The sequence below is a fragment of the Nerophis ophidion genome, linkage group LG04 (assembly GCF_033978795.1).
Source record: "Nerophis ophidion isolate RoL-2023_Sa linkage group LG04, RoL_Noph_v1.0, whole genome shotgun sequence".
NCBI lineage: Eukaryota > Metazoa > Chordata > Actinopteri > Syngnathiformes > Syngnathidae > Nerophis > Nerophis ophidion.
The window spans coordinates 45,389,394-45,417,002 of record NC_084614.1 but is presented as its reverse complement, the minus strand read 5'-3'; the positions used below and the strand labels follow the sequence as shown (position 1 = coordinate 45,417,002).

The 27,609-nt window shown below is 39.2% G+C and overlaps 1 protein-coding gene across 3 annotated transcripts in view; it reads left to right on the top strand.

Annotated features, from left to right (window-relative positions):
* Positions 1–27,341, top strand: part of nrip1b (nuclear receptor interacting protein 1b) — a 121,493-nt gene extending 94,152 nt beyond the window's left edge. For all 3 annotated transcript variants that reach the window (XM_061898163.1, XM_061898165.1, XM_061898164.1), the window contains one exon: positions 21,813–27,341. In XM_061898163.1, the coding sequence (XP_061754147.1) occupies positions 22,111–25,635 (3,525 nt within the window). In that variant the 5' untranslated portion in view covers positions 21,813–22,110 and the 3' untranslated portion in view covers positions 25,636–27,341. The remainder of the gene's footprint in view (positions 1–21,812) is intronic.
* Positions 27,342–27,609: the final 268 nt, after the last annotated feature.

The following is a 27,609-nucleotide window of genomic DNA, read 5'->3' as shown; positions in this document are numbered from 1 at the left end:
GGATGGATGGATGACTCACTATTTACGGTGGCATTTTAAAAGTGTTCTGATCAGGCCCAATTCCGATCATCCATAAGTGAGCTCAGCTGATACATTGCATGTATTAACTGTATATTTTGTGGTTCATTTTTGGTGAGTGCCATTGACTGTATGATTTGATAAAGGAATAATAAAATGACTTTGATTTTAGGGAAGTGAGCTAGTTGTGGTTCCTACTACAAATGTGGGTATCAAACCAAATACAGCGGTAGCATTGGCCAAACCAATCCTAACACAAATGCTTTTTAATTTGAAATATTTAAAATCACTGATTGATTTTCGGAAAAAAAAAAAAACAGGAGGAAAGTAGTTAAACAATATCTACTAAATATTTCAACTATTTCATACAATTGTTTGACCAAAACAAAGTCAATAGTACACAATAATTAAACAGAAGTAAAAACTACTATCTACTACTACTTTAAATCCTTTGGTTTTCGCCCCTCAAAATCCTCATGTGTCCAAGGAATTATTCCCTGAATTTGTAAACATCAACAAAACCCCCCAAACAATTTATTTTGGGGAAATAAAATACCAATCTAATCACTTTAGTATTGATCATATACTGACACTTTTGATGCGGTTTGTTCTGCCTTCTTCTTACATATACCTCCTGTGTATTATGTTGCTTATGTTAGTTCTAATTCTTATTAAATATACTTGCTATTTTCCTGTTAATATCTGCTTACTTTCTGCTGTAATGTGCTTCCAGCTACACTTCTTAAACTTTACTAAGTACTTGTTTCTTGGTGTTGTTTCAAGTTCGCAGTTAGCGTGTTTTCTTGTCGCCTGCCCTGTCTTGCACTAGCTTTACCTGCGCATTCTTAGCAGAAGGACCAAGCTACAAGCGATTGATGTTTGTGATCATCTTTGAAAGGCATTGATTTGGCTTTTCCACAGAATTTGGCCAATAATGATCAGTGGCCGATCGATTGCCTCTACCCAAGGCATGTGAAATGTGAATGAATGATATTTATTTGGCGCTTTTCACAGTTGTTTTAAAGAAATACAAATACATTGAAGGTTGGTGGTGGTACGTTTGTTTGGGTTGCACCGGGAGCAAGGTGGGTGAACTGTCTGGCCAAAGGACATGGGGCCATCTGAATCCCTTCCCTACTCTAGTACTGTTTGCACTGATTAAGTCCAAACTTATGGCGATCGTTCATATTCATTGTCTGGTTGAATATGTATCATACCTAGGTTGGAGTCCAACGTACTGTGTTTGTATATATATATATATATATATATATATATATATATATACATACATAGTACAGGCCAACAGTTTGGACACATCTTCTCATTTCAATGTGTTGTTTTTTTTTCATGACTATTGTCACTGAAAGCATCAAAACTAGGACACCTGTGAAGTGAAAACCATTTCAGGTGACTACCTCTTGAAACTCCTCGACAGAATGCCAAGAGTGTGCAAAGCAGGAATCGGAGCAAAGGGTGGCTATTTTGAAGAAACTAAAATAAATAACATGTTTTCATTTATTTCACCATTTATTGTTAAGTACATAACTCCACATGTTCAGTCATAGTTTCGATGCCTTCAGTGACAATCTACAATGTAAATAGTCATGAAAATAAAGGAATCACGTTGAATGAGGAAAAGTTGTGTCCAAACTTTTGGCCTGTACTGTGTATGTATATATATATATATACAAATTCACATTGTGGCTAAAAATAGATTGTGCGACTAAAAGAATAAATAAAACAGTAGGTCTTGTGTGAATCCGGATTTCAACCCTTTCATTCTCATTTTGCTCCTAAAATAAACCTATAAAAATGGATCAAATAGAGTAAGATTTCCATCCATCCATCCATTTTCTAACGCTTATTCCCTTCGGGGGCGCTGGAACCTATCTCAGCTACAATCGGGTGGAAGGCGGGGTACACCCTGACAAGTCACCACCTCATCACAGTAGAGTAAGATTTGGGGAAAGTAAACTTTGTCAGCAGACCATGCTAGCGCGGCATCAACTCGCCCATCCGCTCAGCGCAGACGTCATCATGTGGACACAGCATTGCTGCTCTCGCGACGTGCTCGCTTAGCTTCCAGCAAAACAAATAGCCAGTCACCACGGACTTGATTTCAACAACTGAAGGTATGAAATAGATAGTAAATATACCCACGTTTCTGCTGCAAAATGTTTTGCTTATTCATTTCGATTCTGTTTCAACATTTAGGGTACTTGCTGTACTGAGATAAGTAAACTTACTTTGTTGGTGGTGTAGCGGCTGGCTATGGCGCAACAATGGCTATGACTAAGGGGTGGGGTTTCTGAGACATTGATAGGAAGTGACGTGTGCTTTCGGGGTTAAAGGGGAACTGCAATTGTATTTTTATTGTACGTATCGTTCACAATCATGAAAGACAAGAGACAACATATTTTTTTTATTGTTGCATTCCAACTTGTAATATTCAGCTCATTCTAGGTGGCGATTTGAAAATGCATTTAAATGCATCATTTGTGTTCCGTAATCTGTATATTAACCAAGCTGTAGCAACATTGTCATGGTAAGAGCGGACACTGAGAAACTGTTTTGCTTGCGTCGTAACACATGGGCATGCTACGGCATTAGCCGTAAGCAAGCTACAACAGGAGGTAAACTAGCAACTGTGACAACAGCTGAATGGCTTTTGAGTTTGTAATGCACAACACAATGCCATAGGACAGTGGTTCTCAACCTGTTTTCAGATATGTACCCCTGTGAACATTTTTTTAATTCAAGTACCTCCTAATCAGAGCAAAGCATTTTTGGTTGAAAAAAAGAGATAAAGAAGTAAAACAGCACTATGTCATCAGTTTCTGATTTACTAAATTGTATAACTGTGCAAAATATTGCTCATTTGTAGTGGTCTTTCTTGAACTATTTGGGAAAAAAACATAAAAAAATAACAAAAATTCATTCTGGCATAAGGAGCATTATGATCCGTAAAAGTGTGATGTGATATTAGTCATGTGGAGCTCGGTTCATGGCATGACGTAGCATGGCTCTACCAAGGATGTCGTTGTGGTTTGTGTGGTGGTTTGTGCAGCCCTTTGAGACAGACGCTAGTGATTTAGGGCTATATAAATAAACATTGATTGATTGATTGATTGATTGATTGATTGATTGATTGATAAAAACTACTTGAAAAATAAACAAGTGATTCAATTATAAATAAAGATTTCCACACATAGAAGTAATCATCAACTTAAAGTGCCCTCTTTGGGGATTGTAATAGAGATCCACCTGGATTCATGAACTTAATTGTAAGCATTTCTTCTCAAAAAAATAAATCTTTAACATCAATATTTATGGAACATGTCCACAAAAAATCTAGCTGTCAACACTGAATATTCCATTGTTGCATTTCTTTTCACAGTTTATGAACTTACATTCATATTTTGTTGAAGTATTATTCAATAAATATATTTCTAAAATATTTTTGAATTGTTGCAATTTTTAGAATATTTTTTAAAAATCTCACGTACCCCTTAGCATACCTTCAAATACCCCCAGTGGTACGCGTACCCCCCATTTGAGAACCACTGCCATAGGACACCCTTTGAGGCATTTGTGATTAAGGGTTATATAAATAAACTTTGATTGATTGACACCAATCTGTACTGGCTAAAAGCATGAACAATCATTTTGCAGTATTTGTAAAGTATTAACCCACATTTCATGTTTTGTTTGTACACAGCTCAAGAGTGTATGTATTGTAGTTGTACGGTAATGTGCTGCATGTATCATGATGAATATTTTAGTGACTTCATTGATGGACAGCTGTCTATTTGGTCAAGCTGGCTGTAGATGTTTCCAGTTGATTTGGGTAAGCAATCCATTTATTTCGGCATAGCTTTCATTCTCTCTTCATGCTCACTTCTATAACCAGCAGTTCATCCTCTTTATAGTCAGCTTCAAAAAGATAAGGTTGTGAATGCTCGTTTGTCCAAAAAGAGTCATCAATTGTTTGTTACCAAGTCTGCCATGAGTAGAACACACTCGCATTTGTTTGTGGAAGTAAAAACACACATTTGTCTCTGGAAGTCGGAATTGTGCTGCAATGGGAACTGAAATAAATGTGCCAAGCAAAGAATCCGGGGGTTGCTTGAAATTACCAAAATACGTGTAACATTGTACATATCACATATTGTAATGATTGTGTCTGTTACTACATTTTATATATATATATATATATATATATATATATATATATATATGTGTATGTGTGTATATACAGTATATGTGCATATATACATATGTATATGTATATATGTGTGTATACATATGTGTGTGTGTATATATGTGTGTTTATATATATATATATATATATATATATATATATATATATATATATATAGGTATTTATGTATGTATGTATGTAACTGTACATGTATTTGTAATGAACTGTTTCGATACAGGGGTTTCGGTTCGGTTCAGAAGTGTACCGAACGAGTTCCACACGGACATATTAAGTAGCGTACCGCACGTTGTGTAAACAATCCACACCGAGGCACAACACACGGCATGCTAGCAGCGACCGGGCTACGATAGACTGACCATACCTCCTCTTTACACCGGATATGTCCTCTTTTGCGGGGCTGTCCGGGTGGAGTTTCTTAAATGCCTCAAATGTTCGGCATCTTAACTTTGGGTTGCGTGTATTTTCAATGTACGTTCAGGGTTAAAAAGAGGTTAAAAACTAAATAAATTGTGCACGCAGCAGCATTTGTGAGGGAGGGGCAGAGAGAGCGAGAGAGTTATGATAAACACGCATGCGTCGCTAGGCTCTGCTTTTTACTCACTCAATCAATCAATCAATGTTTCCTTATATAGCCCTAAATCACTAGTGTCACAAAGGGCTGCACAAACCACAACACAAACCACTACCACATCCTCGGTAGGCCCACATAAGGGCAAGGAAAACTCACACCCAGTGGGACGTCGGTGACAATGATGACTATGAGAACCTTGGAGAGGAGGAAAGCAATGGATGTCGAGCGAGTCTAACATGATACTGTGAAAGTTCAATCCATACTGGATCCACAAAGTCGCGAGATGCCAGTCCAAAGCGGATCCGACACAGCAAAGAGAGTCCCGTTCACAGCGGAGCAAGCAGGAAAATATCCCAAGCGGAGGCGGATCAGCAGCGCAGAGATGTCCCCAGCCGATACACAGGCGAGGAGTACATGGATCGGACCGGACCCCCTCCACAAGGGAGAGTGGGACATAGGAGAAAAAAGAAAAGAAACGGCAGATCAACTGGTCTAAAAAGGGAGTCTATTTAAAGGCTACAGTATACAAATGAGTTTTAAGGTGAGACTTAAATGCTTCTACTGAGGTGGCATCTCGAACTGTTACCGGCAGGGCATTCCAGAGTACTGGAGCCCTAAATGAAAACGCTCTATAGCCCGCAGACTTTTTTTGGGCTTTGGGAATCACTAATAAGCCGGAGTCCTTTGAACGCAAATTTCTTGCCGGGACATATGGTACAATACAATCGGCAAGATAGGATGGAGCTAGACCGTGTAGTATTTTATACGTAAGTAGTAAAACCTTAAAGTCACATCTTAAGTGCACAGGAAGCCAGTGCAGGTGAGCCAGTACAGGCGTAATGTGATCAAACTTTCTTGTTCTTGTCAAAAGTCTAGCAGCTGCATTTTGTACCAACTGTAATCTTTTAATGCTAGATATGGGGAGACCCGAAAATAATACGTTACAGTAGTCGAGGCGAGACGTAACAAACGCATGGATAATGATCTCAGTGTCTTTAGTGGACAGAATGGAGTGAATTTTAGCGATATTACGGAGATGAAAGAAGGCCGTTTTAGTAACGCTTTTAATGTGTGACTCAAAGGAGAGAGTCGGGTGGAAGATAATACCCAGATTCTTTACCGTGTCGCCTTGTTTAATTGTTTGGTTGTCAAATGTTAGAGTTGTATTATTAAATAGAGGTCGGTGTCTAGCAGGACCGATAATCAGCATTTCCGTTTTTTTGGTGTTGAGTTGCAAAAAGTTAGCGGACATCCATTGTTTAATTTCATTAAGACACGCCTCCAGCTGACTACAATCCGGTGTGTTGGTCAGCTTTAGGGGCATGTAGAGTTGGGTGTCATCAGCATAACAGTGAAAGCTAACACCGTATTTGCGTATGATGTCACCTAGCGGCAGCATGTAGATGCTGAAGAGTGCAGGGACAAGGACCGAACCCTGGGGAACTCCACATGTTACCTTAACGTAGTCCGAGGTCACATTGTTATGGGAGACGCACTGCATCCTATCAGTAAGATAAGAGTTAAACCAAGACAGGGCTAAGTCTGACATACCAATTCGTGCTTTGATACGTTCTAATAAAATATTATGATCGACGGTCTCGAAAGCAGCGCTAAGATCGAGGAGCAGCAACATAGATGACGCATCAGAATCCATCGTTAGCAATAGATCATTTTTGCGAGGGCTGTCTCCGTAGAGTGATTTGCCCTGAAACCGGATTGAAAGGTTTCACATAGATTGTTAGACGCTAAGTGTTCATTTAACTGCTCCGCAACAATTTTTTCGAGGATTTTTTAAATAAAGGGAAGGTGAGACACCGGTCGGTAGTATACCATGAGGTCAGGATCGAGGTTAGGTCTTTTAAGAAGAGGATGAATAACCGCTTTTTTGAATGCTAGGGGAACAGTGCCCGAGGAAAGTGATACGTTTATAATATTTAGCACTGATGGACCTAATAATACAAAGAGCTCCTTGATCAGTTTCCCACGAAGAGGGTCAAGTAAACATGTTGTTTGTTTTATTCCATTTACACGTTGTAACAATTCCTCTGTTATTTCATCAAAACGAGAGAAACTATTTTGGAGGGCAATATTCGCCGTATATACAATCGTGTCAGTGTTAATAGAACCCAGTTGTAGCTGGGACGCATTGTCTTTAATCTCCTTTCTAATGACTTCAATTTTCTTACTAAAGAATTGCATAAAGTCATCAGCTGAGTGGGTTGAGCTACTGGAAGGAGTCCCTTGTTGGGTTAGCGATGCTACCATACTAAACAAAAATTTGGGATCGTTTTTATTACGGTGGATGAGATTTGAGTAATATTTAGCTTTAGCTAAGGTAAGCATGTGTTTATAAGTTATTAAACCATCACTCCATGCTTGATGGTGCACCTCAAGTTTAGTCGTGCGCCATTTGCATTCCAGCTTTCTACATAATAATTTCTGAGCTCTAGTTTCTTCTGTAAACCACGGGGTACGCTTTTTTGGAACCTTTTTTAACTTTAGCGGTGATATGTTATCAATGGTTTCGCGCAGGGCGTCGTTAAAGTTGTTAGTGAGGTTATCAATAGAGCCCAGATTTCATTTTTTATTATCTATAGCAGGGGTGTCAAAACTGTTCCCGGAGGCCATTCGCGGCCTACCTTTTAATGTTTTAAAGGCCCACGGCACATTTTAAAAATACTATTAAAATAAACAAAAACATAAACAAAAGTGAAATAAAAAGCTTAAAGGCTGAATGTATTTAGATAAAGTTGCAACGTTGACTAATAAAACAAAGCTGTTTTTTTTTTCTTTCAAACTGTCATTGCTCAAAACATAATATTGAAACAAAATTAATGTTATTATGAATTTTTGACCTATCCAAGTTTCCGATTATATCACATCTAATATTCCACTAAGAAAAATATTTTTGGTGGAAGATTTTGCAAATTTGGTAAATAAATAATCAAAAAATGTATATATTGTTGTTTTCTTACTGTATCGAAAATTAACCGAACCGTGACCTCTGAACCACGGTACGCACCGAACCGAAATTTTTGTGTACCGTTACACCCCTAATATATATATATATATATATTTGTGTGCGTATATATATATATATATATATATATATATATATATATATATATATATATATATATACATACATATATGTATATATATATATATATGTATATATATGTATGTATATATATATATATATGTATATATATATATATATATGTATATATATATATATATATGTATATATATGTATGTATATATATATATATATGTATATATATATATATGTATATATATATATATGTATATATATATATGTATATATATGTATATGTATATATATATATATGTATATATATATATGTATATATATGTATATGTATATATATATATATGTATATATATATATATACTTGCAGTCTGTTTATTAAATGTTGATGGAGGGTTTTGACCTTTTTTTAGATGGCTTTGAAGGCTACAATTGTGACTCCTATTAATAACCGCATCACGCAAGCGTTTTTCTTTGAAAATCTTGTCTCTCATAATGATTATGAATTATGCACACATTCCAAAAAAGTAGAGTTCCCCTATAAAGATTATTCGAGAATTGCCGTGAAAATAGGATACACAAAGCTTGAACTTGATGGAGTGAAAACGCTGCATTTTTGTGAAATAAAAAAATGTCATACTGGGAATCTGTCCTTGCCTTCATTCTTGAGAATGCTCCAAGACTTTGAATGTCAGTTGCTGTATTGTTTCAGTAAGACGGCGTTTGAGCATAGATGCCGCTCATGACGAGATAGTATGCAGGGAAAGGAGAATGCAAAAATGCCACAGAAGAAAAGATAAAAGCTATTGGTGTTCAGTAAACTACTGCAGTTACATTTTCTGCTAATGATCAGACTAGCGAGTAGTACCTCAACATCGCCTGTACAAACTTTCTCCAACTGTGGCTCATTATCACATGCAAGGTCTGCACTTTTCAGATGATAACTTTATATACTGCAACATTTGCACTGCTTTTAACAAAACAGACACATTTGTGTTAAAATCGGAATTTCCATTGATATTTGTTGATACTTGTTTTAATTTGAGCTTTACTAATTTACTGAGGTTATTTATTTTGTTACAAAATGCTATTTTATTAGAATTGTCTATGCCATGCTCTTGTGATAGTTTTGAATTGTGATGGTTTTGTTTAAATTCAGACGACATTTTTGCCATAAATCAATCCATCTTTTTATTATAATAACCATATCATATCACACCACCAGCAAATTAGTTCAGTACAACATGTTTTAGAAAAATAAGGTGGTGACTTATTCAACGATTTGGTGCATTTGCGAACGGCTAAAATTATGTATAAAGAGAACTCCCCTGCTACCCAAGAAAATAGAACAATTATTTTCAACAAAAGAAGATAAATATAACTTTAGAGAAAAATCTCATTTAAAACATTTGTATTCACGTACAACACTTAAAACCTTTTAGCATATCAGTATGTGCTATTAATTTATGGAATGGATTAACCAATGAAATCCAGCAAAGCACCAATATGATTCAGTTTAAGAAACTGTTCAAACTGCAAGTGTTTAAAAGTACACAGAACAAGAATTACGATCGGGAACATCTTGGACCCTTTTTGTTCCTTTGTTTGCTTAATTTATTTATTATTTATTTGTTCACTGTTCTGTTGCAGAGAACAAGGAAATGGATAATATCACTATGGTATGAAAAGGGGTAATATTAAATAAGCTCTGCTTCTTCCTACTCCTTTTGGGACGTGCTGTAATGAAACAACTAGAAATGTTTGATGCATTACATTGTATCATATGCATGTTCGAAATAAACTGAAACTGAACTGAACTGAACTGAACTGAACTTGTCGGTAGTGAATCTGTGTGTGAATGTGGAAATAGTGTCAAAGCGCTTTGAGTTCCTTAAAAAAGGTAGAAAAGCGCTACATAAGTATAACCCATTTTACATCAATTTCCACACTACTATTAGCCCCGGGTCCAGTGGCCCTGTACATCTTATATGTAATAGAAATGTGTAGGGGGGGGGTGTATGTTGCGTGGTCATAAAATATGTATTCTGGTATATGCTCTTCACGGAAAATGAGCCAAAGTCAGTGAGTCTCAGTTTAAAAAATTAATCAATTGTATAATTTTTCTTTTAACAAAAAATGAAAATGGCTCCCTTAGACACAAACGGCACACAAGGGTTGCATTAGAGCAGGCTTGGGCAATTATTTTGATTCGGGGGCCACCTTTAGACAAAAAAATGTGTCTGGGGTTCGGTATATCTATTTTTATGAACACTAATACAAAACGTCACAATAATGTCTGATTGAATGCCTAAAACATTTTGACAGACCGCCTTAAAAAACATAATGGAATTTTACATTTTTTATGAAGGATAAAACGCTGAATTTCGACAAAATATGAACGTCACATCCCTTTCGATAGACACATTTTACAATCAAGTGAAACGCAACAATAATGCAACAAACAGTAAAATATGAACACTAAGTGTACAAAATAAACCCACCTACAATCTGATATATCTGATACATCACTAAGCTTTAGAACTTTGTTTTGAAAATCTCCTTCGACGTCTGTGGAAACGCTCCCCACCCACACTGCTTGGTCCCTCTTCTGAGTAGTAACTAATTAGATGACCATAGTAACTAATTAGGTTACCTTAGTAACTAATTAGATTACCATAGTAACTGGTATATCATCCGTAAGCGCAGATTCTAACCATTGAAATACTGAGTATAGTTCAAGACTTATGGTCGTTAGAAAACATGAGTGCACATCATAATGTCAGCTACACTTTCCATCTGAAAGATCTAAAAAAAAATATTTGGGAATGTCCGGCGGGCCAGATTGAAAAGCTTAACGGGCAGCATGTGGCCCCCGGGCCTTAATTTGCCCAGGTCTGCATTAGAGCTTATGGTATGTGCACGTGTGTTACTGTGTCCCGCTTTTGAGTGTAGTAATACAATTGTGTTATTTACTACACTTCAAATTGCTACTAAAAAATGTTTCTGTGCTACTAAATTTTGTTCATTTAGTAGCACCGGTGTTCCCAGTGAAAAGGCTAAGCGTACAGCCCCGCTTAAGGGGTCTTGTAAGAATTGCTTTTGGTCAAGCAGTTTATGTTTAGCAGGATTTATCGTGTGGCGCCGTATTGAATTTACAAACAGCGGTCGTGTCCTCAACTGCTGCGTGTGTAAGTGAGCTTGCCGGTTGTCTGTGCGGCAGCGAGGGGCTGCAAATGTCGTGATAGGAAACTGCTAAGGGATCGCCGTTCCTTTTTTAAACAACTTTGACCTTGACACCCCCCCGCCCCTTAAACAGTGAAAGTACACATCTGCCAAGCTGGTGTCTCACACACACAAGGACACCCTGCATTGTCACTTTGTATTAATGGCCATTAATGCTTTGTATGAACAGCAGCTGTTGTATCAAATGCAAAAAGCCGTGCTGACATAAGTGACCCTGACATGAAAGACTCGATGAAGGTCATTGAGAAACTCAGACCTTGAGATCAAAATAACAAAAACATAGTGTATGGGGCAGGAAGGTCACCGGAAACTGAAGCCTTGGCGTATTTTGATAACCTAATACCTACTGTGTTTGTTTATATATGTAGAAGAGAAGATAGGCATCCAAAAATTAGATGAAGAGTCTGTTTGTCCTTTTAACATTCACTAGAAAAAAATACTTAAAAGTTGCTTTTCTCCTGTTGGCTAAGATTGTCAAAAAAAATGGCGAATCACTACTGAAATCAGAGAGCAGCATGTTGGTGCGGGGAAGGAGATAGAGGCCCGGCTCTTTGCATGGTGGACATGTTAACAGATGTGTAAGGTCATTGTAAACGTTCTACCCGAGAGAGATAATGTAACAGTAATACTGTACACACATCACACAGTGTGACAGAGGAAAGGAGTAAATATGCTTCCGGCACTCCTATAGAGGACAGCTCTTCTATATTACGGTCATTTATTTGTTAACTGAGCTTTGTCACCGAAGAGCTTTTTTTTTTCTGACTTGCTTTAATTTTCTTGCAGGCTCCCTGATTCTTTCTGTCTCTACATGCCTTTCCCCAAGGTCCACGTTTTTTTGAAGAGTTATTTATACACTTTGAGAAGGACTGGATGTAGCAGTTATAGTGCAGTGTGTCCAATGGTCTCACGTCGTCTTGCTTTTGATGTTTTTAGACGAAAATACTGTATAAACAAAATGAAGCAAGAATTCCTAATGCTAACTTCCAGGAAAGACATGAATAACATTTCCTCTGTTATAAACAATGCATAGATTTTAGTATATAAATTACTTTTCTTGACCCCAAAAGGGACTAGTGGTAGAAAATGGATGGATGGATGGATGGACTCCAAAAGGGACTAGCGGTAGGAAATGAATGGAAGGGAAAATAAACTTTTCTACAGCTGAGTACTAGATGACAAGAGTACCAATTCACAAAAAAAAAAAAAAATCCCAAACATTTCTGGAAAAAAAGAAAATGCCCAAAAAAAGACAGGTTTTTTTTTAGTTAAAATACCATTTTTAATAGAAAGTAAAAGTGCTATTTAACTTAAAAAAAACACTTTTTTTGGTCAAAAAACAAAAATTTTTGTTTTTTTAGTTAAAATAACATATTTTTCTAACAAAAAAAATTTTATAACTATTTTTTTAGTCAAAATAACATATTTTTTCTGTTAAAAATGTTATTATAACTGAAATAAAAACTTTTTTTTGGCCAGTTTTTTTTTATTTATATTTTTTCAAAAATGTTTGGGATTTAAAAAAATATTAAATAAAAAACGTGCTGTTTATTTCCAAAAAAGTGTGGGGTTTTTTTCTGAATTTCTCAGAAAAACAATTTTTTCCCCAAAAACATGTTTTGTACAAACATTTTTTATTGTTTACATTTGGCAATAAAATGTAGATTATTTTCACCAAAAATTGCATGATTTTTTTTTTTTTTTTTTTCAGAAATCAAAAAAAAAAAATTATAAATAAGATGTTTTGGGGTTTTTTAAGTTTTTCCTCACAAAATGTGCAGTTATTTTCAGACAAAATAATGTTTAATTTTTTCCAGACTGGTAAAAAAAATGTCCATTTGTTTTATATTATTGATTTTTATTTTTATGTTGTTTTTTTTTGCCAAATTTTGAAATAATTATGTTTTGGTGACCTAATTCTTAGAAAATCTATTTGATACACTGAGTTCACAGTTTTTTATCGACTCTGACCTCTTTTGGTCAAAAGGCGGTACGGTTATTGGCTATAATCCCCATATTTATCCAACCATCCATTTTCTAGCGCTTGTCCCTTTTGGGATGGCAGGGGGGCTGGAGCTTATCCCAGCTGCACTCGGACGAAACTCAAAGTTCACCCTGGACAGGTCCCCCCACCTGATCGCAGGGCCAAAACAGATGATATCCTGCTTAGATATGATCCATACGACTTCATATTAATCAATTTCATATTACTCAATTTCAACTTACATTTTCTACAACTTCCAAGATTTTTGTGGTTAAGGCAGAAAAAGAAGAATAGATGCTGGATAACTTCAACTTAAATCATAGTACAGTTTGTTTACCTGCAGGCCTAAATCCACATAAAACTGCTTCCAGGTAAACTTGATGCGCTGCATGGATTTTTACTAAATATGTTCCATCTTCAGTGTAATAAAATCAAAACTTGTATTGTTTCACTAAAAATATAAAGAGTAGATTAAAAAAAAGATGTGTGTGTGTTGGTTTTGAATTAAAAAATAAATGATACATAGATTTCTAGGCCTAGAACACCTTAACTGTTTGTGTCACTGGGCATATCATTAGAATGATGGAAAAAGGTATTCCAACAACAGGTCAACGTTTTTTTTTACAAGTTAGAGTGCAAAAAAAATAACAACAAAAAAACCCTTGTCTTCTTGTCTCTCATAATGGTGAATTGTAAACAATAAGCAAAATCCCCCAAAAGTGATGTTCCCCTTAAAGGACAGGAGAGAAATTAGATAGTATGTAAAATGTGTAAAAAAACGTTGCCCCAACATGTTTATAACGTCTTGCAGTTTTTTTTCTGGGACGGTCTCTCATCTATTATTTAACTGCTCACTGTGTCAGTGTTCCCAATAACATCAACACGAGCTGAAATGTTTCGTCACCTCATTGAATTGAACTTTAAGCAGGTTGTAAAGGGTCAACACGCTCAGTTGCCAGTGATGCACAAAGCTTGTGTATTGGACGTGTAAGCTCTCACTCTTGTCTACTTTTGTTGGCCAAACTGTTGCACTGTTTCACATTTTTGGTGATATAGAAGAAATCATTTGTTTATTAGACTTAATAAACCGTATGTGTTTTAAATTAAAAAATAAAACACCTGTTTTTTTTTTACATTAATATTGTTTTGTTTTTTTACTCTAATAAAGTTATTACCTTAAAAAGCAGTTCATGTTATATAGTATTTTGTGAATGTAATGTGTATAGTTAATTCCTTTATGACATTTCTGCTCAAACTGTGAATGGGTCTGTCCAATTACAATATAGTACAGTGGGGCAAAAAAGTATTTAGTCAGCCACCGATTGTGCAAGTTCTCCCACTTAAAATGATGACAGAGGTCTGTAATTTTCATCATAGGTACACTGTGTGAGACAGAATGTGAAAAAAAATTCCAGGAATTCACATTGTAGGAATTTTAAAGAATTTATTCGTAAATTATGGTGGAAAATAAGTATTTGGTCAACCATTCAAAGCTCTCACTGATGGAAGGAGGTTTTGGCTCAAAATCTCACGATACATGGCCCCATTCATTCTTTCCTTAACACGGACCAATCGTCTTGTCCCCTTAGCAGAAAAACAGCCCCAAAGCATGATGTTTCCACCCCCATGTTTCACAGTAGGTGTGGTGTTCTTGGGATGCAACGAAGTATTCTTCTTCCTCCAAACACGACGAGTTGAGTTTATACCAAAAAGTTTTATTTTGGTTTCATCTGACCACATGACATTCTCCCAATCCTCTGCTGTATCATCCATGTATCCATTTTGGTATAAACTCAACTTGTCGAGTTTGGAGGAAGAAGAATACTGAGTTGCATCCCAAGAACATCATACCTACAGTGAAGCATGGGGGTGGAAACATCATGCTTTGGGGCTGTTTTTCTGCTAAGGGGACAGGACGATTCATCCGTGTTAAGGAAAGAATGAATGGGGCCATGTATCGTGAGATTATGAGCCAAAACCTCCTTCAATCAGTGAGAGCTTTGAATGGTTGACCAAATACTTATTTTCCACCATAATTTACAAATAAATTATTTAAAATTCCTACAATGTGAATTCCCGGATTTTCTTTCACATTCTGTCTCTCACAGTTGAAGTGTACCTATGATGAAAATTACAGACCTCTGTCATCATTTTAAGTGGGAGAACTTGCACAATCGGTGGCTGACTAAATACTTTTTTGCCCCACTGTATATGTAACCCCGATGTTAAACTCATTCGTTAAACTTGGACGTTTGCACAACACTCTGCTCTGCTTGTGTCCTTGGAGGAACACTTGCAGACTAACGGCTGAAAAATATGCTTATGAATCCAGGGAGTGCGGAAATATAATTGTGCATTCTAGGACTCTTTCACATGAGTTCAGTCGTTGGACTAAACAACAATATTTTTGTATTTTTGGAATTTATTATACATGTTTCACAATACAAATAATCAAATATATGATTAGGTCGGACAGGAGTGTCCAATTGATAATCCATAGACCAGTGGTTCTCAAATGGGGGTACGCATACCCCTGAGGGTACTTGAATGTATGCCAAGGAGTACGTGAGATTTCAAAATATTGTAAAAATAGCAACAATTCAAAAATCATTTTTAAATATATTTGTTGAATAATACCTTAACACAACATGAATGTAAGTTCATAAAGTGTGAAAAGAAATGCAACAATGCAATATTCAGTGTTGACAGCTAGATTTTTTGTGGACATGTTCCATAAATATTGATGTTAAAGATTTCTTTTTTTGTGAATAAATGTTTACAATTAAGTTCATGAATCCAGATGGAACTCTATTACAATCCCCAAAGAGGGCACTTTAAGTTGATGATTACTTCTATGTGTAGAAATCTTTATTTTTTTATTGAATCACTTGTTTATTTTTCAACAAGTATTTAGTTATTTTTATATCTTTTTTTTTTCCAAATAGTTCAAGAAAGACCACTACAAATTAGAAATATTTTGCACTGTTATACAATTTAATAAATCAAAAAACTGATGATATAGTGCTGTATTTTACTTCTTTATCTGTTTTTTTTAACCAAAAATGCTTTGCTCTGATTAGGGGGTACTTGAATTAAAAAAATGTTCACAGGGCGTACATCAATGAAAAAAGGTTGAGAACCTCTGCCATATACCATATATTAAACTTAGATTTAGACTTAGATAAACTTTATTAAACCACAAGGGAAATTGTTCCCCAAAGTAGCTCGGTTACAAAGGATGTTTGAAAGGATAATGTAGGTATAAAGTACAAAAAAAATGTACCATAGTAGCAATATAAAATATAACATATATTTAATTTTAACATATTACATATTCAGTGTATAATATATACTGATAAAGTATATTATTATTTAAAAGAGGCTGTTTCTTTCACGGCACGGAAAAAAAGCATAACAAATGGAAAAAATAGAATTGGAGTCATGTAATGAGAAAAACCTGGCATGTTGATACTAATAATAAACACATATATAAGATAATATGTGTGTTTAACCTTTTTATTAGACTGTTTGATTACAAATGCTCAGACATTACAAATTCACCCTCCCCCCAACACTTAACAACGTATAATCGTGATATCGGTATTGACAAACAATAATCTTGATTATTATTCTTTTGGCCATAATCATGCAACCCTAATTGATACATTGTCCTTTAACCAACCTTTTTTAAGAGTTGTAAAAATAACTAAGAAGATTGTTTCTCCTGTGCTACCCAGATTAATTAAGTACTGATCAATTTAAATCCAGGTTGTAATCCCAGCTCATTTTCAAGGTGGGATTAAAAGGACAACCTCCTTGACCTTTACGGTCATGACGACCTTTAGCTACAGGGGAGGATTGGAACCTGATTAAAAGTTCACATCTTGTTGTCGTTGGCCCTTACTGGTTCTCTGTTAGCTATTTTGACTGGTGACTGCACTTAGTCCCGTTGTGTGACCCACTATGTTAGTCCACTAAAGGTGACGACTGCATGGGGGAAGGACACACGCCGCTGCTGAGCCGAGGCGGAAACTCTGTATTAATTAACCTTTATGGGAGGCGGCCATGTCTGTCAGAGTCGTATCCATGGGAACCATGCTGACAGGGCTGAAGGTCTCCCAGGGCAGCGCCGCGGACACACCGCCATGGTAACTGGCAAAGTGCTCATCTCCAGTGCCACTGGTTTACTGACATCGCACCTGATCCTTAAAATGCCACCAACCTTCAAACTCGCCCAAAATGATCCCCTAAAAATGTATTTAAGTTTGTTAATTTTTTTTGTCCTGTCCAGCTAGTAAGGCAAATCATATTGTTGATGTAGGTGCCCATATTTGTTGTACAGATTTACTTCACAAAAGAGAAGTGTGGGATACTTCTCTCGTTGACTTACTTGTAGATGACTTTATTAAATATATTTATGTACATTTTTGGCGCAGGAGGGGATAGAAAGAGAAAAAAAAGGAAGACAGAAGGGGAAATTGCAGGTACAAGAGGGGGATAAGAGAGAGACAACAACAACAGAGCAACATCTGAGCAAATAGGACATGTACAAATCTGATAGTAAAAGTGAAAGCAGAGATCCATCCATCCATCCATCCATTTCCTACCGCTTGTCCCTTTCGGGGTCGCGGGGGGTGCTGGAGCCTATCTCAGCTACAGTCGGGCGGAAGACGGGTTACACCCTGGACAAGTCGCTCCTCATCCCAGGGCCAACACAGATAGACAGACAACATTCACACTCACATTCACACACTAGGGCCAATTTAGTGTTGCCAATCAACCTATCCCCAGGTGCATGTCTTTGGAGGTGGGAGGAAGCCGGAATACCCGGAGGAAACCCACGCAGACACGGGGAGAACATGCAAACTCCACACAAAAGATTCCGAGCGCAGGATCAAACCCGGTACCTTCGTATTGTGAGGCAGACGTACTAACCCCTCTCCCACCGTGCTGCCCGAAAGCAGAGATGCAGTTAGTGAAATAAATATTAATAACAGAATTGACAATGAACCTTATTACACTACAAATGGCGCAATACCAATACCAGTAGAAATAGCACTATTGATAATGAATAATCACAATAATTACCTCTAACTATCAGTAAACAACATTTAAACGTTACTTACTTTAGTGCAGTGACGTGTGGTGAACTATACACTAGGTGAGGCATAGATACTTTTGCAGTTTTTTTTCTTCTTTTTTTAACTTAAATCCATATGAGCAGTTCTAACCATTGTTGATTTAGGTTGCACATTAGAATAACAGGAAAACAAAAGGAGTAATTTGCTTTCATAAAAACGTTGTCACAATGATATTATGGTTTAACAAATTGGTCCAAAAAGTATTTGACAAAGTTGTTATTAAATACTTGTTGCTCCCATTTTCTTTTAATAAAATAAATCAAGTATTGTGAGTGTATCTTACCTTTCTGTATTTGTACCTGAAGCAGCAATAACACCCACAAACGCTGGCTTACCCTAATAAAAATACCATGTTTGTTATAAATACAGTTCAAAAAAAGAAAAAAGGCTGGCTTCCGCTGGAGAAACGTGTGTCTGCTAGCTTTAGCGCCCCCATTTCTCCCAGTGTGGCGAGTCAGATTACTGCTGAGGCATTGAACAATATATCGCCCCCTACTTTGAGGTTGAGGTACTTGCTGCATCATGGCCTGCCTTTTCCCCGTGTCATCAAGCACTCGCCCCCACTCACGCACACGCTCAATACACATTGTGTGTAGCCCTGGAGGCACCACCTTCGTCTGCCTCACTTCTGGTCTGCTGCGCTATTTTGATCAGGAAACACATAATTTCCGCGATTTTGACAATGAAAATTATCCAAAAATACAGGAACCACACCAAAATCACATAGAAAGCATAGACCAAAAGAGAAATATTCAAACCTATTTTATTACTCTGTTTTTTGAACATCTCATAGTTAAGTCTTTTACCCCTCCTGGTGGCAAGGTGAGCCACTGCCTCACTTGCCTCCCCTGACAGCAGGTCACTGCTGTAGTGGTACCCAACATGTTTAAGCCTACAGATCAGCTTGTGTTTACACGGCAGAGGACATTATAATAACTAGGAATAGAGATCGACTGATCATTGGCGCCGATATTTGGCATTTTGACGTATATCGGTATTGGCCTCTTTTTATCAATATCACCCTTTTTTTTTCTTCAACTACAACTGAACTAGATCAGCAGATACATTATATACACATGGGATACCAGTATTAAGTATTTCAAAAGATAATAATAACGAAGTAGATTGTATTAACCACTGCATAAGCAGCAGACTATTTGCTTTGCATGAGAAAAGTAGTGTATAAAAGTAGTATCTGTTTTACTGCAGCACAACACCAACCCCCCCCCCCCCCATTCCCCCGTTATATAATTGTGTAACATTCAGTGGAGAGCGAGTTATTGTGATGTAGAAAAAAATCCCAAATACAAGCAATCCTGCAGCATGTTGGCATCTAAATAAAAAAAAATAGATGTAATCATTGTAGTATTGACTGCTCTTGTACTTGGTATCATTACGTTGGATGTCAGGTGTAGATCCAGCCATTTGTTTACATTGAGAAGCGCTAGCTTCTGTTAGCGGTGAGTTATTGTGTGCTTCTTACGGTGTGTTGTGAAGCATGTTTAGCTATTCCTCGTCCTGCAGGGATGATACTTGTAAGAAAGGTACTTTATTTGTCACCATGGAGGCGAGGATTAGTGATTTAGAAGTAGCTAAAATACTGCCGACTGTGGATGGTCGTTAGCCACTAGCTAGTTAGCCATGTTTTAAGGCACCTCTTGTAGAGCAGCGTTTCAGTGTTATAGCCTGGGGTGGTGTTGTTCGGTTGGGAGAGTGGCCGTGCCAGCAACTTGAGGGTTCCAGGTTAAATCCCCGCTTCCGCCATCCTAGTCACTGCCATTGTATCCTTGGGCAAGACACTTTACCCACCTGCTCCCAGTGCCACCCACACTGGTTTAAATATACCTTAGATATTGGGTTTCACTATGTAAAGCCACTAGAGAAAAAGCGCTATATAAATATAATTCACTTATATAAATATAATTCACTTCACTTCACTTTATCTTTTGTTTTTAAGACAAAATGTGTCCATTCTCCCCTTTCTGTCGACGCACTGTGTCTACTTGTAAGTACTAGGGTTGCACATCTCTCTCTGATAAACGATTCGATATGCATCTAGATACAAAGGTTACGATTCGATTCAAAAACGATATCCTTTTATTACAGTTTGATTCGATTCTGAACGATACGATTCGATTTGACGGTTAATATTCAAGACTCCAAATCCCCAAGCATTGTGGCTTTATGGCACTGGCAAAAAAAAAAAACAGAACAACAAAATCACATGTCAATGTATTTATTTTTAGACATGGACCAAAAAAAGTCTGGCTAAATTGTAGGATGGGAACTCCAGAGGTAAAAGCAGCACAGAATAGTAACAACAAAGTGCAATATTTCAGCCTGAGCATTGTTTTGAACACTAGATGTAGGTAAGAAAGATTCAATATTTCAATCTGAGCATATAGTGTTTTGAACACTAGAGGTAGGTAACAAAGGTGCAACATTACAATGTAACGGGGTTTTAACTCACCGTACTCTTGGCCGTGTTTCCTCTTTGCATGCTGGTCGAGATTTGTAGTGCTGCCAGTGTACGTCAACGATGCTCGACACAATTTACAAATAGCATGGCTTCTGTCGAGCTTCCCTTCCTTTTTATTAAACCCAAAAACGTTCTACACTTTGGATTTCTGTCTCTCCGATGCATTGAAAATATTTCTCGGTCCATTATCACCTTCGGTCAGGCTGACGCTTTCGTTCTCCTCCTCCTTCATTTTCCGTGTTGTCCCTTGTATATCACTCGTGCTAATACTAGCTAGGCTGCTACCGTGTTTGGCGGGTAACTTCAGCTCTCGCGTTGTTTTAGAGACGCTGGCGCATATTGTAATCTAGCCAACCCATGCAAAGTCTCGCGATAACCGATCCATGACTCTATAACCGATTCAGCTAGGAATTCATAGATTATTCGCATCGATTGAGGAGTCTGCTACCGATGCAGCCTAATCGTTCACTTGTTGAAACGAATACTCGGTCGCATCGGTTTATCGTTCACAACCCTAGTAAGTACCCCGCAATGTCACAAAGTGACGACGGCACGCTGTCATGCCCTTTAAAACAATTTTAAAAAAGGGAAACTGTACTTTACTAGTAACAGTATACCGTACAGCCCCAGTACAGATAATATATATTTTCATACTACCTTCGTGTGTGTCTTCGACATTAGGCAGGTGGATGCTTCCTGCGTTGTGCAGACTGAGGATTGCATCGTGTGAGATGATACTCAAGTGCATGGGGAGCAGCGGGTGCGGAGGGGGATAATCCATTGGAATGACAAGCTGCATAAAAAAAATATTCACAGCTCTCACATGGCCCTTCTTTCATGAAATAAATTGCTCTGTCTAAAGACCTGAATGTTTTAGAGGAGTGAGCTTGAATTTTCAATTTGGATCCAATCAGGCTTTGTGTCCATGTGTTGTGTGTTCGGCGACTGCAAAAAGAGAGACAAGTGTGCAGTCAATATGAAATGTTGCTAAGTAACAGCAATGGCAGACAAGGTGCTGAAATGAATGTGATGTAAATCCCTGCTCCTAACACAGTATGCTCCTTTCTCTTTCTCCCCCCATTCCCCCCTCCCCTTCCTATAGGTCCCCCATGGAAGAAGTGCAAAGCTGTGATTGGCCACTGACGAAGCATATCCACAGTGATGGAATTTGTTCACATCTTTTAAAAGGATAATCCTCTGACTGACAAATTCACAATGTTTGAAGGATTACGGTACCTGGATTTCTTCCAACCATGGTTGGGTTTTCACCTCGGCCTTGACTGTGTCCACCACACTTTTTGGTATTGAGGAGGTGTACGCCGCTGTCAACTAGATGACCCAGTGGATATTTGTTTCTGTGTAGCACTACTGAACCATACGAGGCGATCCTAGTATTGAACATGACTCATGGGGAGGAGCCTGGCCCTGAAACACACAAGGATTCAGCTGTTTTAACTTACCTGGAAGGTTTACTGATGCATCCAGTGGTGGCCGGGCCTGGGGCCACGGCGAGCAGGAGGTCTGAGGCTGCTCATAGCAATCAAGATCAGGGTGACAAGGCAGGGGCACCCTTTCAACTACCTACATTTAACCCAAAAGCTCCCAGGGCTGGAACCAATGGACCAGCCATAGGTGCTTCACAGCACTTGAAGAAAGCCCGCCTCCTGCGCTCAGGGGCCTGGAATGATCAAGGGAATCAGCGTTTGAGTTCACCTCCAGTGGAGCTCAATGGCCAAGTGGGAGGCCTGCAAAATGGTTCACGAGAGGGTTCTCCTCATGGCGGGGAGAGTACTCTTTTGGCTTCCCTGCTTCAGTCGTTCAGCTCACGGCTTCAGAACGTGGCAATGTCTCAGCACGCTAACAAGCCACCAAGCGAGTGCTCTTCTCCATCCAGTGCACCCCCCGCAGACAAAGAGACACTCCCTGTGTATGGGACAGCTTCAAGCCGCTTGAAGGGCTTAATAAGAACGAGCAAACTTCAAAATCACAGCAAAACCCCTTACAGTCGTCGTGGAAACAGTCATGACAGGCCACCAGAATCACCCCGGGCAGCACACAGCGCCACACCCCCCTCTGCAACTACAGCTTCTGAGTCGGTGTCCTGTGCAGAGCGCTTGAAGGCTGTCGCCAACATGGTGAAAATACGTTCCAGCCCCGCCCCTTCCCCTAAGCCCAGTGTTGCCTGCAGTCAGCTTGCCCTCCTGTTGTCCAGTGAAGCTCATCTCCAGCAGTACTCACGAGAGCATGCGCTCAAAGCTCAGCTCTCAGGAAGATCTGCCAGCGAGAGACTGGCAGCAATGGCAAACCAGCAACATGGCGTCGAGAAAATGTCTGGGGGGACTCTGTCAGGAACCTCCGAGACAATAAGCTCTTCAACAACTCAAAATGTAATGACAACCACAAATACGCTAACAACAACACTCCCTCGGACAGCCATGTCCAGTCCCCAAAGCCCCCCTTTGCTCTGTGAGCGCACTCATAGCTCGCCGCCCACTGCCCTACGAGCTATGAGCCAAGTTCACAACCAACCCCCCAGGGAAAAGCGTGGCTTTGACTCAAGACCAACTCGCCCGCCCCAAACATGCAGCAGTTTGCTGTTGCTGCTCCTCAACAATCACAACAACCAGAAACAGTTAACAAAAAATGGACACCTGGAGGACAGCTACGGTGTTCTGCCGGCAAGCGGTTCCTCCTCCGTTACATCAGATAGTGAATGTTCCATTCATGAGAAGACTCTGACCAAGGACAGCAGCGACGCAGAGAGTTCTTACTCCAGCTGCTCTCCCATTGACCTCTCCATGAGAAACTGGCCCAAAAAACAAGACATTGGTCAAAATCCTTCCACCTCTTGTCCCTCCTTTTCTTCCTTTACCACAAACATGTCCTCCTCTTGTCATTCTTCTCATGCTCCACCAACCAACATGGTCTTTTCACCACTGCCCACTGTTGTCTCGTCTGCCTCCAATCCATTTACTTCCTCCACATCTGTCTCTACTTCCTCCTTGGAAAAACTAACAGAATCTTTGATAAAAAAGTGGCAGCCCAAGCCATCAGAAACAAACATAGAACATGAAATTGACGCAGACCTGAAATCCAAGTCCAGGGTCACCTTAATGCAGCTTCTTCTTGAGCGCAGAAATAACGATCTCAGTGTTAAGACCATAGATAAGGAATTTCCGCTTGATATAAGTCTGGCCACTATGTCTCATAGTCAACCTAAAGGAATTGTCCCCTGGGAGGAGTCCAGGACAAAAAGCCCAGTAGATAAGCCTGTAGGCCCGGCCCAGGCACCGTACTCTCTCAGTCATATTCCAAGTGGTACGATATCTCCGTACCCTCCTCCTCAGGTACAGTCAAGCCCTTTGGATTTGTGCAAGTCTAAAGCCTTCCCTGCTGAGAAGGGTAAAGATCCAGCCTTCAGTGCCAGTAAACTGTTACAAAATCTGGCTCAGTCTGGGATCGCTTCATCCTCCCCACCAATCCCATCCAACCAAGGGTTGGGCCAGGAGCTTGATAGCAGCAGGCCTTTAGCCTCGCTAGAAAGACTCAATGCTCCAGTCAACAGACCCACCTCTGTGCCACTTTCTGATGGACCCACAGGAAGCGGCATGCCTTTGAACCGGAACGAGACGTTTCCTCCTTCCTCACAAATAGAGAACCTTTTGGAGAAGCGCACTGTGCTGCAGCTCCTTTTAGGGGCTGGCTCAAATACTGCTTCAGCTCGGCGCAAGGACAGGCCGGTCAAGATTGGCAGTAGTGCGGCGTTAGAAGGGAGAAGAAATAGCAGCAGCCCTAGCGTCTCAAACATATGTGACAGCTCTGACTTGCCTGGTGTTAATTTAAGGGTGAAAACAGAGCCCATGGAGGAAGTAGGTCCGTCCTCAGCTGTGTCGGAGCTATTAATTAGCAGAAAGAGACAGAAAAAAACTCCCCCGTCTGATGATCAGTCAGACTTTAAAGCAAAACATCGACCGGCGGAAGTTATCGAAAAATACGGTCTACTTAGCCAGTTGCTTAAACAACAGACTGCTACGTACTACAGCAGTGCTGTTATGCAGCCAGAGTCGCAACCCAGACAGGTGACTGAGGAAAAGAGAGAGTATCCAAGCCCCAGCCCTAAAAAGAGACGCCTATGCTCTAATCAGACTGACAGTTTGAACAATACCAGCCCTCCAAAAGCCCTAGAAAGGGTAAACACAAACACGTTTGCCTCTTCTGGTGCACAGGAAGACCCTGACAAGCAGAGGTTTCTAAAGGAAGAGGAGCTTCCTACCAGGAGTCCACCAAGAGACACCTCTCACCGAGAGAGTCGGGGATTCAATGTACTCAAACAGCTGCTGCTCTCTGACAACTGCCTGAAGGAGTTGGCCCAGGAGCACCGTGGTGGACCTTCCATCCTGCATGACAATTGTCGTGCTAACGGCAGCCTCTTTAGTCAACCTGCACCTGACCACAACTTCCTACACCTGCCTAGCTGGAACCCCCATGGTTCGCTCAACTCAGGGCTTCCAAGTAATGTCAGAACACTGTCTGCTCCTCCTGCCGGTGACAGCCCCCGGGGTCATCACCGAGCACCTTGGCAGGTGACACACAAAAGGGACCCGCCTCTTCTCGTCAAACAGGAGCCAGAGAGTCCTGTCCGCTGGAGTAGTCATGACAACGACGAGGGCTGCGACTCAAACCCGGACTCTCCTCGTCTGTCACGTTCCAACCCCATCCTTTATTACATGCTGCAGAAAGGCAGCTTGCAGCTAAGGAAGGATTCAAAGGACCAGGCGGAAGGAACTCAGGCTGCGGTCAAGGTTAAAGACGAGCCGATCGGTGACATGCATGCCTATGAACAAAGTTTGAGCTCCACACCGCAGTCACCAACGGACAGCCGTGACAAGCACAGTCAGGAGAACCAGAGATTGAGTCACGAGTAGTCGCAGACAAACGCCGTTAGAACGCACACTTTTGACTTGAGCAGGTGTGTCTTTGCTCAACGTCCATTTGAAGCCACTAAAATGCACAAGAACTGACACATCAGAATCAGACAAGGCTTCAGATTGAAAAGCATGTCCTGTATAACTTCATTTTTTTAAACTAAGTCTTCAATTGCAACTTCTGATTTCATTGATTAAATATATAAAACTCCCACCATAGCAACATTCAACTTGAACGTTTATAAAGACGACTACAGAAACACTAGCTTTCGGTTTATTGTATTTATTTTCACCATCAGGACACGTTTTGCCAACAGTTTTGAGTCAAGTTCTAGTCAGCGGGATCTGCAGCTTTGGAAACATCCTACCTGGTTGAAGCTTCAAGGTGTAAAATGAAGGTGCACATTTGCTGGTGGGGTTTAGAAACTTGTTAAACAACAAAAGTCTATTGGAGAACTAAATATCAAGCACATTGGCCCTCTTTGTCCTTAACACAATAATTCTATGGCATGTGGTAAAAAGGTCAGTATTGAGTGATTTTATTTTCATTTGCCCACAATTTCTTAACTGTTGTCGTTCCTGCAAACGTTTTTGTCTCTTTATTGGTAGAAAAAAAAATGGAAGTGCATGGTAATGAAGAAAAGACCTCTGGTACATCTTTGTTCTAAAAAACATGGATTGTACTTTTTTTTTTTTCCATCTCAAATCTTTCACTTGCTGCTTTTATCCAACAAGTATTGTGATCTTTTACTATATCCGCGTATGATGAATACATTTTCACAATGGTTAAATGTGTAAATAGTACTTTCAGTATGAAAGATGACTATTTTGTAATGTTTAAGCAAAGATATGACCCTAGTTTTTAATGCCCCAATATGTAAATAGGAATTCTATGTGTACTCTTGTACATAAAAAGCAGAGTATGATATTTCTTTTGTTTTTTGTTTGGATGGTTTGTTGTTTGCATGTGTCTCTGTGGTAAACGATAATCTATCCTGCACTGTGTTGTGTACTAATGTCTGACTCCTCACTTCTGCCTGTTGCATGCAGACGCATGGGAACTACCTTTGTATCCCTACTGGTGGTGATGGGTGGGGGGTTGTTAAGTCTTAAAAAAAAAAAAAAAGAGCATCTTTCTTTTTGATTGCGCCGATGGGTTCGTTGAGAATCTGAATGGTCCTGAAGCAAGACGAAAATAAAGACTGTTGAAGCAGTTGATGAAAATGTGTGAAGAATATAAACGTGCATTGAATATTTGTTTTGTTACTGGTTAACAAAGCTCTGTGAAAGGGCTGGAGTGGGGAAATTGACGTACAATCATAGATCTGCATTGTGCATCCAAGAATTTGTAGCGGCAAATATTTTAAAAAATATATGTTTGGTTGTTCTGTTTTGTTTTTCTTTGTTTTGTTATTTTTTAATTTTTTTTTTGGAGGAGGGGGGGGGGGGTTTCATGTGAAGAAAACCGGAAGCATACTTTCATTTTATATGTTTTCATTTTTTGGTGTTCATTTGCACTGATATCTGAAATAAAGTTGTAAAATGCATGACCTAGTAGAATGTCTTCTTCTTTTTCTACGATACAGTTGTATTTATTCCAAATGATGTTCTGGAAGTCGCTTTCTTCCGGTCAACGACATCACCACTCCTTTTTCAGGGTCAACAATGATGTTTATTTTACAATAAACGCCAGATTGTGCAAAGTCTTTATGTGCTTTCAAGCGATTGTCTTTCCTCGATCAAGCACATGAATGGTTTCCCTAAGAGTGGTCGGTCTTGCTCTCGCTCCCCTCGTGCTTTGCCAACCGCCATCAACAACCCCTCCTCTCCTTCCCGACTGCTGCCTTTAACAGAGCGACAGGTGATTAGACAAACACTCTCAGCTGTGTCATACACTCTCAGCTGTGTCATCTACGCACCTGTCGCTAATCTCAAAGCCGGTTCTGCCACACCCCGCTTCACTGCAGGTCCGCA